The 17,293-nt window shown below is 60.8% G+C and overlaps 1 protein-coding gene across 5 annotated transcripts in view; it reads left to right on the forward strand.

The window, feature by feature from the left end:
- Positions 1–17,293, forward strand: part of COL16A1 (collagen type XVI alpha 1 chain) — an 86,993-nt gene that overhangs the window by 27,367 nt on the left and 42,333 nt on the right. For all 5 annotated transcript variants that reach the window (XM_024199266.2, XM_024199262.3, XM_024199263.2 and 2 more), the window contains exons 9-20: positions 5,719–5,769; positions 7,564–7,608; positions 9,539–9,574; positions 11,464–11,490; positions 11,773–11,835; positions 12,474–12,515; positions 12,648–12,692; positions 13,551–13,586; positions 14,002–14,064; positions 14,986–15,030; positions 15,129–15,224; positions 15,546–15,584. In XM_024199266.2, the coding sequence (XP_024055034.2) occupies positions 5,719–5,769; positions 7,564–7,608; positions 9,539–9,574; positions 11,464–11,490; positions 11,773–11,835; positions 12,474–12,515; positions 12,648–12,692; positions 13,551–13,586; positions 14,002–14,064; positions 14,986–15,030; positions 15,129–15,224; positions 15,546–15,584 (588 nt within the window). The remainder of the gene's footprint in view (positions 1–5,718; positions 5,770–7,563; positions 7,609–9,538; positions 9,575–11,463; positions 11,491–11,772; positions 11,836–12,473; positions 12,516–12,647; positions 12,693–13,550; positions 13,587–14,001; positions 14,065–14,985; positions 15,031–15,128; positions 15,225–15,545; positions 15,585–17,293) is intronic.

A 17,293-nucleotide genomic window follows, 5' to 3' on the forward strand; every position in this document is an offset into this window, starting at 1 on the left:
AGTCAGGACGGCCGGGACAGGACTTGAAAAAGGGACTGCCCCGGCCAAAACAGGGCGTGTGGTCACCCTTGGGCACCGGCTCTTGGCCAACTGGACGGAGTTTGGAGAAGAGCTGGGGAAAGGATCAGGGTGCAGACGGGGCTGATGGGGTGGGTTGAACTAGCTGCATGAAGTGTGTGAAGCCAGGCTCAGCGGTGACTAAGGATGGTGTGTGTGTAGATGAGATTAGGGAACCGGAGCGGGTGTCTTTGGCTTCTGTTACTGGGGAATGCGAGCGGGTCAAACCGGTTTCTGCCTGCAGGAGACATGGGGACGTGAGCTGAGCGTCCCAAGTAGGGACGTGCTGGGGTTGTGGGGCAGATGCAGACGTTTTAGGGGAGCAAGCAGGGCTGGCCAATTGGGGGTGCACTGGGTGCGGAGGGGCGTGGTCAGCTACCCCCTGCAGTGGAGCCTAGATTTCTTTCTGTGAATCTCTTTGATTTTCTCTCCTTCCTTTCTTCGTCTCCCTATCCCCCCGCCAAATGCAATAATGCTCTTAACAGCTCGATTCTGGCACATAATGCTGTCTGATCCATTATCCCACCGGTTTCCATCCTCCCTCTAATCCCCCGGAGCACGGCAGGTGCAGCCGGAGAGACCCAGCAGGGTGCGAGTAAAAAGCCTCCGTGAAACAATGCAGCTCTGCTGGTTGCTCTCACTAATGCTGCCCTGATAGACAGTGTGGTGTGCGGGGGCACATGCTCACCGGCCCTGCTACCTCCCCGGCAGAGCGCCAGGGCTGCGCTCAAAACATCTCAATGGCAGCTGGACAGGCTCCAAGTAAGGGCCAGTTTCCTTTGTCCTTTGTCACTTTTTGCCCCATCTCTTTCCTGGTCTCCCTTCTGTCTCCTCGACCCTGAAAACCACACACCCCCCCACGCCCTGGCAAGCTGACCCCGGCTGTGTGTCTCTCTCCGCTCTGTGCTCTGGAACCTCAGAGATGGTGCCCAGCCATTTATTTTTCATCTTCCCTAGGCCAGCTGGGGGCTGTGAGACCAGGGAGCCCGTGCCTCCCATCCTCCTTTGCAGACAGGCCTGCCTGGGTCTCTGGGCCTTTAAACATGACCAGCTGGGACCGGGCGTGTGGCAAAGCAGCTCTGCCTCCCCACGCCAGAGGGGCCTCCCCTGACCTGGAGGGTGGAGGTCCGTCCTTCCTGCCCTGTAGCATTCACTGTGTCATTAGGGGACATGAGTCTGCCCAGCCCCAGCTGGCCCCGAGTCTCTCTGCACTTGTAGAGGTGGAGACAGAAGTGGCATTAAGAAATGGGCCCATTTGGGGGCCAGTGCAGCCCCCTCAGTGTCAATTAGAGCCACCTCAGGGCTGCTCTAACTCGTTCTCTGGGCCTGGGAAGTGGAAACTAGCTGTAGAGCAGTGTGCTACAGACCCTGGTGCTCCCTAGCCTGGCCTCACCTGCTCCCTTCCATCACACCCCCCCAACACGCTCCCTCTGCCAGCCAGCTCTAGACAGGCTCGAGGGACCCTCCCGTGCTGCAGGGTGTTCTGAGGGTCTTTCTCAGGGCCACATGCCAGAGCGGCACAAAAAGGCCTCGGTGTAATGAAGAATCGGGCCCAGGATCTTGGTTTGCTAAGAGCTCCCAGCCTCCTGCTGCTCCGAGCCTTGCCAGGGACATGGCAGAGAGAAACGAGGGATGGTTTCGAGGTTGAAATCAAGGGGAGCATCACAAGATTGGGGCTGATGTAAACCACAGCATGGACTAAAGTTTTCCCTGGTCCGGCAGTAGAAGGGGGGAGATGGGACAGGCCCAGCGGCTTGTGCGGGTTGGGCTCCTCCAGTGTTCTCGCGTCTACGAAAGGGGTCTGGCTCGGATTAGGGGCCTTTTGATGTACGTCACTTCTCAGTAGGAGCTGTCGGCAGAAACAAATGTGTTTCTAAACCTAAATTGGTAGCAAATGTGTTGGGAACATTGGCAGGTGGGGGACGTGCCCTTGGCGCTCACCGTCCTGGCCTCCTGACCCACTTACGGAGCTGCAGCCACGGTGCCAATAGAAAATCTGACCTTGTCAGTGGAGCTGTAATCATCTCAGCCCCTCCCAGTAGGAGGCGCTGTAGGGCGCGAGGCTGGAGCCTTGGCCGTGAATGGAGCCCCACGCTGCTCCGGTCCCAGCCTCTCCCAGCAGGGGGCGCTGTAGGGAGCAGGGCAGGAATCTTGGCTGTGGGGTAACTCACACCTATTCCAGGGAGGGGGTGCTGTAGGGAGCAGGGCAGGAGCACTGGCTGTGTGAGGAGCTCAGAGCTACTCCATTCCCAGCGTCTCCCAGCAGGGGTCAGTGGAGGAAACAGGGGTAAGAGTACTGGGGTGGGGAGTCACCTTATTTCTTTGTATTGCAGTAGCACTAGGAGCCCTCCCCATGGCGCCAGGAGCTGCGCAAAAACAGAACAAAGAGACAGTCCCTGCCAAGGGCAATAGGAAATTGCACTGCAGCCGCCATGTAAGATGGGTGCAGAGCCCAGCTCACACAGCCAGGAGCGTGAGCTCTGGTCCCAGGGGCATGTGGCCAGCCACGGGGTCCATATCCTTCCCTGGCACCAGCGCTGTACGGCGTGGGCCGGGGAGCAGGCGCTCATGGGGCTTGAAGCACTCAGAACCCACGCAGGAGTCTTTTGTGTAGGTCACCATGTAACACCACCAGACCCCAATCATCAGCGGGTGGGATTGAACTGGGGATCTCTGGAGCTTAGTGCATGAGCCTCTATCGCATGAGCTAAAGCTTGGGTTTAGCTAAGGCTGTAGAGCAGACTCATGTAACCCTCTCTAAGTGGTCTCGGTGCCACTAGATGGGCCAGAACACCCCACCCAGCCGGTGTGCGGGTTACAACCGCTCGCTGGGCAGGCAGCTGTGCTGCAGGACTTCGCTCCGGTCGCCTGCTCTCTAACCGGGGGCATTTTTCCAGCATTTGGCTTTTCCTGTCCTTGCCCCGGCCCAGCTCTGCTGCTGGTTTGCCTGGATCTGAGTGCAACACACCTGCCCTGCCCCCCGCCTCGCCTTGGGAAGGGAGAAGCAGGCCTGGTCCCTCCTTGTTCCACCCAGAATCCGGAGCGGCACCCGTGCAAGGCAGTGTCGGAGGGAGTTAGGACTGGGTGCTGCTTGGAGTTGGGATGGCTCAGCACTGCAGAGACTGAAAATGAAAACAAAATGAGACCCCCAGGTCCTAGCCTTGCCCCCCACCATCACCCCATCGCACTGGTATGGGCTGGGAGTCAGAGGGATGAATAGGCCACAGCTGACGTGCTTTGTGGAAGGGTGTGTGCGCGTTGCAGGGGAAATTCCCCGTTCGAACCTGAGACCCCAGCAGTGCTGGAGGAAGGACATCATCCTGGGTGGACCAATGGTCTGATCCAGCACTGCGACTCCTGCAAGTCTAACGGGCCAAATCCCCAGCTGGTGCAAAGCGGCGTAGCTTCCTTGCAGTCCCTGGAGCTGGGGTGGTTTACACTAGGTGAGGGGCTGGCCCTGAGTTTCAGCCCATGCGTCAGTATGTGGGTCAGGAACAAACCTGTCCCTGAACCTGGAGCCTCCCGCAGTCCCTTGAATCGCCTCTGAGTGCCAGTCTGTCCATGGCTCTGCTAGGGTCACAGGCCATGCTCCCCGTGTCTGGGAAGGCGCCCTGCCCCACCCGTTAGGTGGAGGAAGGACGGAGGTCGGTGTCTGACTTGGTGCTTTTTGTAACGCTGGCTTCAAGGCCTGACCTACTGAGACAGCTGGAACATGGTATTTCCCCCCCATAACCCAGCTCAGGGAAGTAATTATGGAATTAGCGCCAGGAGGCTGAGCAGACGGGCGAGCAGCAGGGAGGATATGCAAATGGACAAGTCTGGGCCTGGGAACGCTCCCAGACAGGGCACCTCCGTCCCACGGCTGAGCGGCACGCAGTGCAGGGAGCGCCAGGCCCTGGCTGGGTCGCTGCCAACGAGGGTTGAACCTGAGAACTCTGGGCCTTAAAGCACGAGCCCCTGTTGCGTGAGCTTAAAGGGCGCCGTGTTGCTAGCCACGGCTGGAGCAGGCTCCTGGGAACAAAGGGCTGGACGGGGCCTTGAAAAGTCCCCTGTGCTGAGGGAGGACCAACCTCCATGTGTGGCCCTGCCTCCACCGGGGGGGCGCCAGAGTGCCACATACACCTGCTCTGGGTGGGAGCAGGTGTTGTGGGGTGGAGATTTGGCTATAGGGCATGAATCCCTGAGCCCGGGGCATTTGGGTGTGAAGCAGGAATGGGCACAGAGTGGGGAAAAGGGCTGGCGGAGTGACTGGCCCGTTCAGGTATGGGGCATATTGCACCCCTCAGCCGTTAATTCCCTGACACAGAACCCATTGCGGCCTGCTGTGGGCTCTGAAATACAAACGGCCCGAGCAGTAAATTCCAGCCCCGCCGTCCCTATCGCTTCAGACACGCCTCTCCCCGTGCCGGGGCCTCCCTGACGATCCGCAGACGGCACCCACGCTCCCGCTGAGCAGAACACAGCCGCATTGATTCACCCCCCGAAAACCCCGCGTCACATTTTCCACCGGCCAGACGAGTTAGCAGTGAGGGGGCCACCAGGTTTGGGGAGGGTGACAAGGGAGGAGGAGGGGGCTGGGACAGCTCCTCCAGGAGGAGCAGCGTAACTGCTGGCAGGGTGAGCAGTGGCCGAAGCCAGGGAGGGAGCGGTGAAAAGGAAGAGGGGGGGAAACATCCCTCTGCAGACAAGTGCGGAGTCTGTTCCTGCCGACGGACTGGCAGGGAAACAAAGGAGGTGTCTGCCCACACGAGGGTCTGTCCAAGCGTCTGGCCCGGCTTTCTCCAGCCAGACATGGGGATGGCTGAATTCTGGTGGCAAAGCCCAGCGTGAGGGGAGGAGAAGAGGCTGGCGTAGGGGTCTGGATGGAGCTGACAGTAACCTGCACTCAGTACAAAGAAGCCACTGAAATAATGCCCAAGTCCATCCGGCACTGCCCCCACTTGGCCCCGGTGCCCAGTGGCTGCTGTGCCATGTTGCCTGGCATCCATTTCCAGGAGTGCCATTGTCTGGAGATGACACCTCCTGGGGGGATTGGGTTACAGTACAGAGGCTGGAGGGCAGGGCATGGGGTGCTGGTATTTTCCTCTATCCCTGCTGTCTGCCCAGGTAAACACAGGCTTGGTGTGCAAGCGAGCAATTCCTTGTCAGTGCCCCATCGTGGGGGTAGGCGTCAACTGGAGCTGGGGTGGGGGGGCAGCCAGAGCCGGGGATGCAGGGTCAGGGAATCTGTATTGCCAAGACAGGGCTTTGGACTGCAAAAGCGATCAGAAGTTGCCAGAGCTTCTTTCTTGCTGCGTCTCTGAGCCTCCATCCCCCCCTGGACGGAAGCAGGGCTCAGGGCTTGTCCCCAGACCAGTAGGCTGGGGCCAGGTTTTGTTAGCATCCGCCTCCGAGATTTGAGCAAGGAGCCCCCCGCCCGCCCCGTTCTCCTTCCACCTCTGCAGGAGCAGCAGGAGGTTGAGTTACCTGGCAAGGTGGCCATTTCCTTTGTGCCAGACGGTGCCTCGCTCTTGTGCCAGGCGGGGTGCTGACGAATCCCAGCAGCTGCCCTTACGTGGGGGCCTTGAAAGGAGCTTGATCCTGGCTTCCCAGTAGCGGGAGGCAGGGAGCGTGGGAGGAAGGAGGCTCTATAATGCGCCCATTGCTTTGCTCTCTCCCCAGGAGGCGAAGGCATCTGGGCAGGTCGGCGTGGAGGGCCAGCCAGGAGGAAAGGTGAGGTGCTGGGGTCAGGGGGCTGGGCGGGTCCTGCTGCCTGGCCGGGGCGGGCTGAGGTGAAATCCTGCTGGGATCCATCCAGTTTTGCAGCCCCCGGGCAGCTGCTCCCAGACTGACCCCCGACCGGCTCCCTAATAATCACCCTCCCAGTTGCCCCGAGATGGTCTCGTCTCATGCACACCGAACACCTTGATCTCCAGGGCTAGCCAGGTGGTTGCCAGCCCCACAGTGCCGCTCTGCATCACTGCCAAGCAGGGCTCCTCCTAGCCACGAGGCCTGGACCACAGCCCTGCATCGGGAGCTGCCTCGCCTGCCTGCCTTTTCTTGGCACCCAAGGGCGCATTTCCTCATGCTGGATTCCTCAGCCCGGCCTGGACAAAGAGAAGCCCTGAGTGCTCTGGACAGGGGGTGGAAGTGTCTTGCTCCATTGCCCTCCCGCTGCCCTCTGGCCTCATCTCTCGCTGCCAAGGCTACAGGCTGAATCAACCCCCGGTTTGTCCGGATTCACTGCGCTTAGTCTAAGCTCCTCTTGGAGGGAGCCCAGCAGCATCTCAGCACCTCCTTGTTCCAGCATCCCCTGAGCATTGGCTGGAACTAGCAAACACATCCGAAACAGCAGGCAAGAGGGGATCCTGGCACCTCCGGCCAGGGCCGTCCTTAGGCATACGCAGCATATGCGGCTGTGTAGGGCACCCAAACATTTGGGGCACCACCAGGACCATAGGCACTGACTTCTCATCTTGCCAGGGGGTGCTCAACACACCCCCTCTGCTCCAGACCCCGCCCCCACTCCATCTCTTCCCCCAAGCCCCCGCCTCCCTGCCTCTTCCTGCCCCCGCTCCACTCCCACCCTGCCTCTTCCCCACCTACTCCCCCTCCCTCCCTCCCGGCTCTGGGAGGGACGGGGAGGAGTTGGTAAGCGCGGGACCACCGATGAGCGAGAGGCGTGGGGAGAGGGGGCAGAGGGGGGGAGCGTGGTGCTACATTTTCCCTGCGGGTGCGGAGCACCCACCCATGGAGTCCACGCCTATGACTGGGACAGCAGGTCAGAGTGGGTCGGCTCTCGCACATCCAGCATGCACTGCAGTCTCCTTACTATGCAGAAGGCAGGGGCCATATTCACAGAGCCAAATGCACCAGTGTCAGGGCACCAGTTGCACCAGCATAGGGGCACCAGTATAGGGGCAGTATAGGAGCACCAGTATTCACAGAGCCAAATGCGCCGGCGTTAGGGCTCCTGTTTAATAATACTGTGTAGGGCCCCATAAATCCTAAGGCTGGCCCTGCCTCCGCGGTCCGACGTGCCCTGCCCCTCTGTGCCAGCACAACTCCTTGTCTCACTGTTCCTGCTGGTTGGGCCAATGGCTGGGAGCCCCAGGCAGGCGGTCCCAGGGGCCACCCCTCGCTTGGCATTCCCAGCTGAGCGTTAGTAACGGGAGAGCGTGGCCTGGTCTCCTCGGGGCTGATTGCAGGGGGCCAATTCTCCTCGCGCTTACGCCAGCTCAGGAGTAACTGCACTGGGGTCACACCGAGGTGAGCGGGAGGAGAATGGGGGCCCCAGGAGCGGGCCCCAGGCTGTGGTACTCCAGCCCCTTAGGCCTTGGAAACGCTGGTGGAGAAGCAGCACCGATACATCTGTGTTAGAGACATGGATGCAGCCACTAGAACTGGTGCATCTTCCCCCCTACCCCCGCCCCCCCCCCTGGCATTAGCCCCCCAGCTGGAGAGAAGGGGAACAGGCAGCCTGGTTTATTTTCACACCTCTTTCCTCTCTGGGTTGCTCCCCTGCAGGGCTACCCAGACCCACGCGGCCAGACTCGCAGGCCAGCCAGTGAGGTAAGTCGAGGCTTTTCAGAGCTGTGCAATGCTCCAGCTAGGTGCAGGCCGCAGGGGACGTCTGTGGTGAGCTCTGACCCGTTCTCGCTGCCTGCCCCCCGGCGCTCGTCCGAGTGAGAACTGAGAAGGAGACTCCGGCTGGGCCCAGCAAGGGGCTGGGCTCTGAGCGGGCTGGGACCAGGGACCTCTGCTGCCGGTGTCTGCCTGGCTCAGAACCAGCTGCTTCCCGGCAGGAGCTGGCCAGCCCAGAGGGAGCATTTCGCAGCCACTGGTTTGGCTGAAGGAACATGTGGGGAGCCGCAAACCCACACGTACAACCCCCTTGTGAGGCTTGGGCTGGCAGCTCCTGGAACCTCGCCAGCCGGGAGAGGAGATAGGAGATTCTCTCTATCCCCACGGTGCTGTTTTTCCTGAGTCCCTCTGGCTGGCAGCAGTGGCAGATCCCAGCACCACGTTCGGGGAGAGGGAGCGTTCATGTTTCCTGGAAAAGCAGGGGATGGGGGGGGCGGGAGAGCTGCAAACCGTGCTTTTACCAGGGAAGCAGAGAGCGCGTTTCTGCCAACCCCAGCCCTTCGTCTTAACTCATCCCCTTCAAAAATTAACCAGCAGCAGGGCGGGGGCGAAGGCTCAGGAAATTTGATGTTTGTACGTCTGTGCCATGCAGGGGGCGTGTGCCTGGGAAGGTGTGTTAACATACATGGCGCTGTCACACCAGCACAAGCCGGCAGGTATACAGACCTGATACTGCCCGACTGGCGGGGGCAGGTACATGGGCATCTGGGGCACAGTCACACAGGCATGGCGTCCGTGGGGGTGGGTACGTTCACACTGAGTTGCTCAGCTTAGCGCAGGGCAGAATTCGGCCTCCAGAATCTTTCCTAGCGAGTCCTGTGTAGGAGGCAGGAATAACCCAGCTTGACTCTCAGATCCCCAGCTGGGTTTGGGGCCTTTCCTTTGCAAGCTGCTCACATCTGACACAAGCGCTGCAGAGACACAGGACACGCGCAGCCTGGCTCTGAGTCCCTTCTCGGAGCAGCCCTGCACATTGAGGATAAATCCTACCCCATAATGCTTGGTGCGAGCAGTTACCCTGGCGTCCCTGGTTTCCTCTTGCCCTGCTGGCTTGGCGCACCCTGCTACATGCTGAGTGTTACCTGCTGTGGCTCCTTGGGCTGGCCCCAACTGAGGCCTGCTGATTGCTATGGTAACGCCTCACGTGCTGGGCCACCGTTAACCTGTCAGCCCTCTACCTGTGGGAACCACTGACTGGTTAATTCCACCATCCTGAGCATGGAGCAGGCAGCGGGTGCTTCCCGGATGGGTGCCAGAAGGTGGCTGGGGGTAGGGTGGGGGGCGCAGCATGTAGCACCTGCCTGGAGATTTGCAGGGTCGGTGCCATGCCATTCGAAAGCAAATTGCTGCCAATTTCTGCCTACTAAGCCACGGGGCAGATCACCTGGGACTTACTTTTGGGGGCCCAGTGTCCAGCGGAGCCCGCGGGATTTGCAGGGCCTCAGTTTTGCACATGCACCAACCCGTCTTACTGGTGTGGGGTCAGCCATGCAGAGGACTCAGTCCTGGAGGCGCTGGGCCCCACTGATGGCACTTGCTCAGCCTCGCGTGGGATCGGGGCCGGGGGCCTGTTTGGCCTGGACGCCCACAACAGCCCTGTGGGGAGTGGTCTGGGTGCCGGTCTCCAAACAGATCCAGGGCAGGCAGGTTTTAGACCCGCTGATGCCACGGAGAGCGTAGCTAAGTGCGGCAAGGGGGCGGGACGTGAGCCCTTGGTGAGACGCGGTATTTGCAGGACGCCTTCCCAGGTTGCTAGTGGGGTCGGCCCACCTCAACCCCCCTCTGGTAAAAATCCCCGTCGCGGTTCGGAACGGTTTCTCCTGCTTCCTGACTGCCGGTGTCATCTCTTCTCTTGCAGTGCCCACCCTGCCCCCAGAGAGCCCCGCACACCAACGTAAGTCAAGGGGCTGCTGCTTCTTGGAGCTTTCCGGTGGGCTTTGGGCTTGGATGGCGGGGGCGTTGCAGTGGCAGCTGTCTCACAGCAGTGTCTAGTGGCAAGAGGAGCTCTCTCTCTCTCTCTCTCTCTCTCTCTCTCTCTCTCTCTCACCCACACTATAGTTTTGGAGACAGGAAGCATGGCCCAGGGTACTAGCCTAGGACTTAAGAGACCCAGGTTCAGTTCCCTGTTCTGCCACAGACTCCCTGTATGACCTTGGGCAAGTCATTTAGCCTCTCCATGGCTCAGGTGCCCACCTGCATATTGCAGCTGTCCCGCCCTGTGGAAGCCACTAGAGCTATCCTGAGCAGAGTCGGCCTTGAGGGCTGGGTCTGTCCCGGTGCCAGGTGCTCCTCTCGGGGGAGAGCACAGAGCTGTGACTCTGGTGGCATTTTGCCGCTCTAGGGACAGGTAAGACGGCAGCGCGCCGGCCGCTGGATTCTGTACATCTCCGAGTAACACAGAAAATCTGCCCCAGCCAAGGCCGAGCTGCCCTGAATGCTGAGAGCCGACGGATGGACACCCCCCTACAGCGCTGCTCTGGGCTGAGTTACTGCTCAGTGTGAGAGCCCTGGTGCCACACACCCAGAACCCAGCAGGATTAGTGTGTGTGCAAAGCTCCTTCCACGGGACACCCCAGCCTGCCGGGCCTCCACAGCAGAGAAAAGCAGCCCATGCACTGTAGCCGATCCACCCAGACCCCCTCAGCATGGAAAGGAACACCCATCCCCAGCCGCTCAGCCCCAGGCGGGTAGCTGCAGGGCTGGTGTTGCTTCCTTCCAAGGGGGTTACGTCTCTAGGACAGCGGCCGGAGAACAGGGCCCAGGAAGGACCCTCCGAGGTGTGACCTGAGGTTTGCAGGGAGGCAGGGCTTGGAGCAGGCCCGTCTCGTTCAGAGTGCTGCAGGCCGGCCTGCTGGAGGAGCGTGGGTGGGGATGGAGGGTTACTGATCCTGGCTCTGGCCTGTCTCCCACCAGCGGGGCTGTGATGGGGCAGGGCTATCTCCTCGGATCCCTCGCTCCCCATTGGCTCCCAGCCCCTGCGGAGTCACAGCTTCGCTTTGGAAGATGCAGCCCCAAAACCGGACTGAATTTCACTCTTCCCGGCAGCATCTGGCTCCGTTGGAACCCAGCCTGCCACGCACCCCCCAAGAGCTCCCCCGGGGCCTGACCTTACCTTCCTCAGGTGGCTGGAGCTTCAGCTCGCTCTGGCCCCTTTGCCTTCTCCAAAGAACCCACCCACCTCCTCTTCTCTCTGGCCGACATCCCCTGGAACAGCTGGATGGCCGGGGGAGAGCGCTGATGGCTTCCAGATGTCTGCAAGGTTCCTGTAGCAGCCGCGTGGGCACAGGGGGCTCTGATGAGGGAAAGAAGAAGGGATGAGAGCTCACAGCTGTTTGATATTCGCCCTCCATGCCTGTATGACAGGCCAGCGTGGGCCAGCTGTAGGAATTTATGGAGGAGGACACGGGGCTGATGATAAAACCCAGAGCAGTTTTGTGTCTTTCCTTAGTCGCCTTTATCTGCTGCCCCCAGCACGGCAGCCGGAGTCCAGTGGAGTGGGGATTTGAACTGGGGCAGAAGGGGGCATGCGATAGATACCACACGCCTTTCTGTGTGCTGGCAGGGTGGCCTGGGGCACCTTGGGGTCACCTGTGCTTTGGGGACAGGAGGTTGGAGCCAGAGCTCCATCTGAACTGTCGCCCTGAATGATTTTAAAAGGACACGGGACTTGTCCCGCTCCTTCCACCCATCCCTTGCTCCCACCCCTCTGCTCCTCCTCACTGGGGTGGCTCAGCTGCAGAGCCGACTAGGTTGCACTGATGAGTTTCATTTTGGTTTGTGCAGGTCACGCTTGGTCCCCCTGGCCCCAAGGTAAGTTTGTCCTCGCCCTGACTGACAGACAGAGCCCAGCTCCGTCCTGCTCGTGCAAGGGCACACAGCGGGACCCGCTTGCAGTTGATAGTGAGTGCACGAGCGTGCAGAGGTATTCACGTGTGTTCATCCGTGTGCGTCTGCGTGTGTGTCCGTGTGTGTCCATACATGCTGCGGTGAGGGTTCGTCCGTGTGCGTCTGGGGCCGTGTGCACTTGCAGGGGGCGTGTATTCCCCTGTGCAACACGGGTGCCTCTCATGGGACTCCCCCTCTCTCCTGCAGGGGGGCAAAGGAGAACGCGGACTCCCTGGGACATCCGGCTCGAAGGGGGAGCGAGGCGAGCGCGTGAGTGGTGTCGATGTGCCCAGCGCGAGGAGACGCAGCCGCCCAGCTTGGGGGCGATGGGCCCATCTGGGGAGATGGATGCCACGTGCACACTGGGAATCCCCTCCATGAGCCCCTGCGTCATGGCCACACTGGGAACTTCCCTGGGCAGCTGCCGGCGCCTCCCGTGCAGGCTGGCGGGGCCCGGTGCCTTGGTGATGCTCTCCTGTGCAGGACAGCGGGATGGGATGGCTCTGGGTCCCCACCCCGTGCCCCCCAGCCCTTACTCCCATGGCCCCCCGTTCCCATCTCTCTACCCATTAATCCCTCTGGGTGGCCCAGGGGGCTGGTGACATGAGCAGCATGAGGCTGGTTTGTATCTGACTCCAACGCAGGGCTTGGGCCTGCTCCAGAGATTGGGGGTCTCTCCGGGTGCAGGGCAGGGAAAGCCCCGCCTCCAGCCATGACCGACTGAGAAGAGCTGCAGCCAGGGGTGGGTCTAGGCCGCGAAGCCTGGGAGCTTGGCCCGTTATCATACCGGTGGCGAAGGGACTTCCTGGCCGTGCAGGGCCCGTTTCTGCCTTCTGCACCCCTACCAAGCCCGGCCCCAGACAGCCCCGTCTTCTTCCTCCCTCTGAGCGTCTCCCTTCCTCCCGCAGGGTGCGGACTGCGTCCGGAGCTCCCCCGACGGCCCCTTGCAGGTGAGGCACCTCTCTCCTTTCTGGGCAGGCCCCTGGGGGAGGCGTCCCCCGTGGGGCTTGGCCACCCTGGCACCTCATGCTGCCTTGCGCCACCCTCTTCTAACCCGCCCCTTGTTCCTTTTCTCTCCGAAGTGCACGGAGGGGTCGAAGGGAGAGAAGGGGGAGCGAGGAGACCTGGTGAGTAAAGCTCGTCTGCACAGTCGGTCCCTTAAACTCCCCCCTGCTGCCCCCCCCCCGTGCCATCTCTCCTCCCTCTTGGCGACAGAGGGTCAGCATTGTGCCCGTCGGCCTCTCTCTACCGCGCTGCCCATGGGCTTCCCGTAGCACCACTGCACACCGCGCCCACCGCTCGGCCCTACCAGGGGCGCAGCGCCTCCGGCTTGGCCACCGTTTGGGGGAGCCTGCTTCCCCAAGGGGCTTGACTGGGGCCACCTAGGCCTAGATGAGGTCTTGAAAGCCAGTGGTAGACCCCGCGGGTGTAAATGGGCAAAGTGTCAATGGAGTGACACCAATTTACACCAGCCGAGGATCTGGCCCTGCTCCTATAAATGGCACTGGGCCAAATGCTGCTTGCAACTTCATTGGAGTCAATAAACCAACTCCAGCCAGCACCACTCCCATTGACCTGTGCAGAGCTGTGCCCTTAGCCCCAGCTCAGGATCTGACCCTGAACATCACAACCAGCTTGTCTGGCACCCCCTTTACCTCCTCCAGTTCCTTGGGACTCTCCCTTGCTTTGCAGCAGGAGAGATCCCCCTGCTCCCTTCGGCTCTCAGCCCTGCCAAGGCTTAATATCCTCCCGTATCCCAGTGAATGCCGCTCAGATGTTGCGCTCTGCGGTGGCCAGGTTTATCTTGTGGGAGATAAATATTTATTAGCCAGGTCCTGTGCGGGGGGCCGTAGTGAAACTCTCTGTGCATCCAGGGGGCGCATCGCTGAGTGCGCTTCTGCAAAGTGAATCCTGCACGGAGCTGGGCGTTCATGGCCAAGCGGAGGCAGAGGCCCGGTTAACCACCTTGTTTCTATTGCAAACAGGGCCTAGCAGGAGCGACCGGTGCTGATGGGCAGAAGGTAACTCGCTCGCCCAGTCTGCAGGGCAAGAGCCCAGGAGGGGCAGGTCCCGGTGGAGGCTTCTCCCTGCTTTGCAGGGGGTAGCTCTTCTGCAGGAAGGCATCTCCTCCTGCTTGGGAGAGGAGCCCCGGAGGCGAAAAGGGGTTGGGAAAAGCAAGGTCTGGAACTGGGGGAGCGGGGCAGGGAGGGCGCCGTGGGGGAGGGAACAGGGATGCTCCATGTGTTAGCAGTGCTTTCCGTGAGCTTCGCCCTGAGGGGCCTGGAGGCTGCCGTCTCCCAGTGCAGGTGAGAAGAGGCTGGAGGCATTACAGGCGAGGCGGTGGTGGGGCAGAGGCAGCTCCGGGGTCTGAGGAGTGGGGACAGCCAGGGCACTGGATTCTCCTCTGATGGGCGGTTTTCTGGATTGCTTCTCAAGGGGCAGAAAGGCGAGAAGGGAGATGGAGGCGTCCAAGGGAATCCCGGGATGCCGGGGCGCGACGTAAGTTGTTCATTGCAACGTGTGTCCCCTCTCCCCTTTTATTCAATCTGCCCTGGGGCTGCAAGATCCAGCACATGCTGGCGCTTTCCCACGAGCTTCCTTGTGGTTTCCCAGTTCCCTGTTAGCCTTGGAGAGACGTTCAGATTCCTACCGTCTCCGCTGCATCCGCTCCCTGTTCTAGCTGGTGACGATGTCCCAACCCAGCAATGCCGCAGGGCTCAAAGAACACCCAGCGGCTCTAATGGGTCGCTGAGTCAATACTGAGCTCAGGCACAAAAGGGCGCTCCCTGCAGAGGAGCCGTAAATCTGCAGTCCTGAGTGCCTGTGTTCAATCAAAATTCCACAAATTCCCAGCTGCCTAATCATATTCCACTTCCCTAAATTCCCCCTTGTCTCAGCTGGGGGAGGGATTCTTCGTGTCCCGTGCCACAGTGCTGAGCGGTGTTGCTGGGTGCTGCAAAACAGCTACCACAGTCCACCCCAGAGGTGGCTGCATTCCACGAGTGGCCAAGTGATCCTTACGAGATATGGCAAAGAGGTTTGAGATCCCTCAGGATAGCAGGTGCTGTGTAAATGTGAGCGGATACAATGGTTCCTTCTTCCTTTTAGGATCAGCTTGATGCATTTCTCTGGGATCCGCAGACGCCCTAGAAAACGGATCAACCTGTATTTTTTAACGGCAAAGGACCAAGGCAGCTGCAGGCTATGATCTGTGCCAGGGGGTGTGCACTGCTCAGTGCCCGTGGGAAACCTTTTGGGAGCCCGTTGTTGTGATTATTGATGAGGTGTATTATGGTAGCACCTAGGAGTCCCAGTCACGGCCCATGGCCCCATTGTGCAAGGTGCTGTACAAACACAGCAGAGAAAGATGGTGCCCAAAGAGCTTACAATGTTCTAACCCTGCTTTCCTTCTCCTGCTAGGGCCGGCCTGGAGAGATCTGTGTGGTGGGGCCGAAGGGACAGAAGGTACCGTGCTGCAGGCTCAGGGTGGGGGGAATTGTGAGTGGGGATTTGAAGGCTGTGCCGATGGAGAGGCCAGGCTCACAGCTATGTCTGTGTTTTAGGGTGATCCAGGGCTCGTTGGACCCGAGGGGCTAGCCGGTGAGCCAGGCCCCCCGGGGTCACCAGGTCCTCCAGGGATAGGACTTCCAGGGAAAACGGTAAGGATTTGGTTCCATTGCTTCTCCTCGCTTCCTAGCGCCCCTCCTTGGGCATGCATGTCTCCCGTTCACGGCTGCTGGCCTCTTGGAAGAGTGAGCTGGGCCTCAGCAATCCTGTCGGTCAATGGGCTGCGTGGAATTTCAGGCCGTTCTCTCGCCGTATGGGCGAGCTGTTTGGATTGGGTAGCTGAGGGCGTCTCACTGCCTTGCGGACGCCCCGCTCAGCGGGTCGCGGGGAGGCCAGGCCGCTCCTGTGGGGTGTGCCAGCTCCATCTGGGAGGCAACGCGCTGACCCCTCTCTCTCTCTCTCGTTAATTTCAGGGTGACCCCGGTGGCCCTCCAGGTCCTAAAGGAGAAAAAGTAAGTGCAGCCGCATCTAGTGACCCAGCCTGCCCGTGGGGTCAGGTCTGACATGGGTGTGAGCTTGAACTCCAGACAGTCACAGCTGCTAAGTCGGGAGCCGCCTCTGACCTTCTCCCAGCTCAGGAGAGTCGGCCTGAGCGGGGCCCATCTCTGGTTTAAAACGTCGACCTTGCTGCCTGTTCCCCCGCCCCCCACCCCTCGTGTCCCTGCAGAGACCGGTCGGACGGGTTTTCTTCCCTCACCTTGCGGTGGCCAGACTTGTACTGGCCGAGATTGGACCCGTCCCGTGTCAGGGTGGCCGTGAGCACAAGGGACCCGTGAGGACGCCCCAGTGGTCACTTTGCTTCCCTTGCTCTCCGGCCTGCGCCCCAAGCGTCTCCTCTACTGCGCGCTGCCCCCTCGCACCCCGGAGGGAAATAAGGAATAATCCAGGAGGCGTTATTGGGACTCAGATGCATCGGCAGAGCAGGGGGAGGAGCCCAGGGTTGGAATGACGGGCGCAGGGCAGGCTGCAGGCCAGGGTTAAGATGCACTGGCATCAGTCTGTCTTAGGTCATTCTAGGAGCATCTCACCATAGTGCACATGGGCTGCATTGGCCCCTTCTGTCCAGTGTGCAAACTGTGCGTGGGCTGTCGTGTGCCTGGGCCCAGGACCTGGGAAGAGCTTGCCGGGCTCTGGGCCTGACTCTCTCCCCTGACTTCCCTGGGCTCTAAGCTTCCTCCCCTGCTCCTGCCCCGGGGGCTGGGAACTCGCAGACGTTAGACACCTAGCAGCCCCCGCCTGGTGGGAGCAGCATCCCACGCTCCCGGCTGGAGAGAGCCTCGTACGTGCTGATGTGGCACCATGCTCTTCCCTTCCCTGGCATGCGGGGCAGTGAGCTGGAGCAGGCACCAGGCTCCAATTGCTCCAGCCGGCGGCGGAAGGGGACTGGGTATTTACACTGGCGGTTGCTGCCCCTGCTTGTGTGACGAAAGGGTTCCCAGCTGCCGGGCGATGTTTGGGCTAAAGGTGCGGGAGGCCGGAGCAGGGAGCCCAGAGGGGCAATGGGGGGATGGCGGGCTGCTGTTTCTTACAGGGATTTTTGTCTGTCCGAGAGGCCCAGTGGAGGCAGGTTTATCGCTCGGGCCGCGCCTCTTCTCACTGTCCCAGTGCATGGGACTGGCTGAGCAGGACATTCCCCACCAGAGGCTCGGTGGCTCAGACCTTTGCCTGCATTAGGTCGGGGTGGGGGGTCTCCTGGCAGTGCATGTGATGCTGCGCATTGGATCCATCCCCATCCTGCCACGGGGGAAAGGGCCGTTTCCGGAGTAACTGGACAGCTGGTTTGGCCGATGCTCTGGGGTGCCCCCTCGGGGTTAGGCAGGGCTTCTAGGGTCCCGGGGTGATTACTGATGGGGTGGAAATTGGATTCTGGCTCCTCTCCAGGGAACCTTGCTGCCCATCACTGCTCCCTGTCCCCAAATGAGCCTGAGGCCCCTGCTCCATTGCCAGGCTGTGATTGGCACGTCTCCATGGTGACGCCAGAAGGCGTGCGGGGGGGCTTGGTGATTTATGTAGTGTAATGAGCTCGTTCTTCACTTTGATCAACACCCGGGCATGTCTAGTGTGCACAGGACAGGGCTTTGGGCAGGGGGCCCGGGGCAGGCCTGCAGGCCATCGGCAGGGCTGTGGGTAGGGGGTCTGGGACATGGGCAGGGCTGTGGGT

The sequence above is a fragment of the Terrapene carolina genome, unplaced genomic scaffold, assembly GCF_002925995.2.
Source record: "Terrapene carolina triunguis isolate 2854851 unplaced genomic scaffold, T_m_triunguis-2.0 Scaffold236, whole genome shotgun sequence".
In the NCBI taxonomy this organism is placed as follows: Eukaryota; Metazoa; Chordata; order Testudines; family Emydidae; genus Terrapene; species Terrapene triunguis.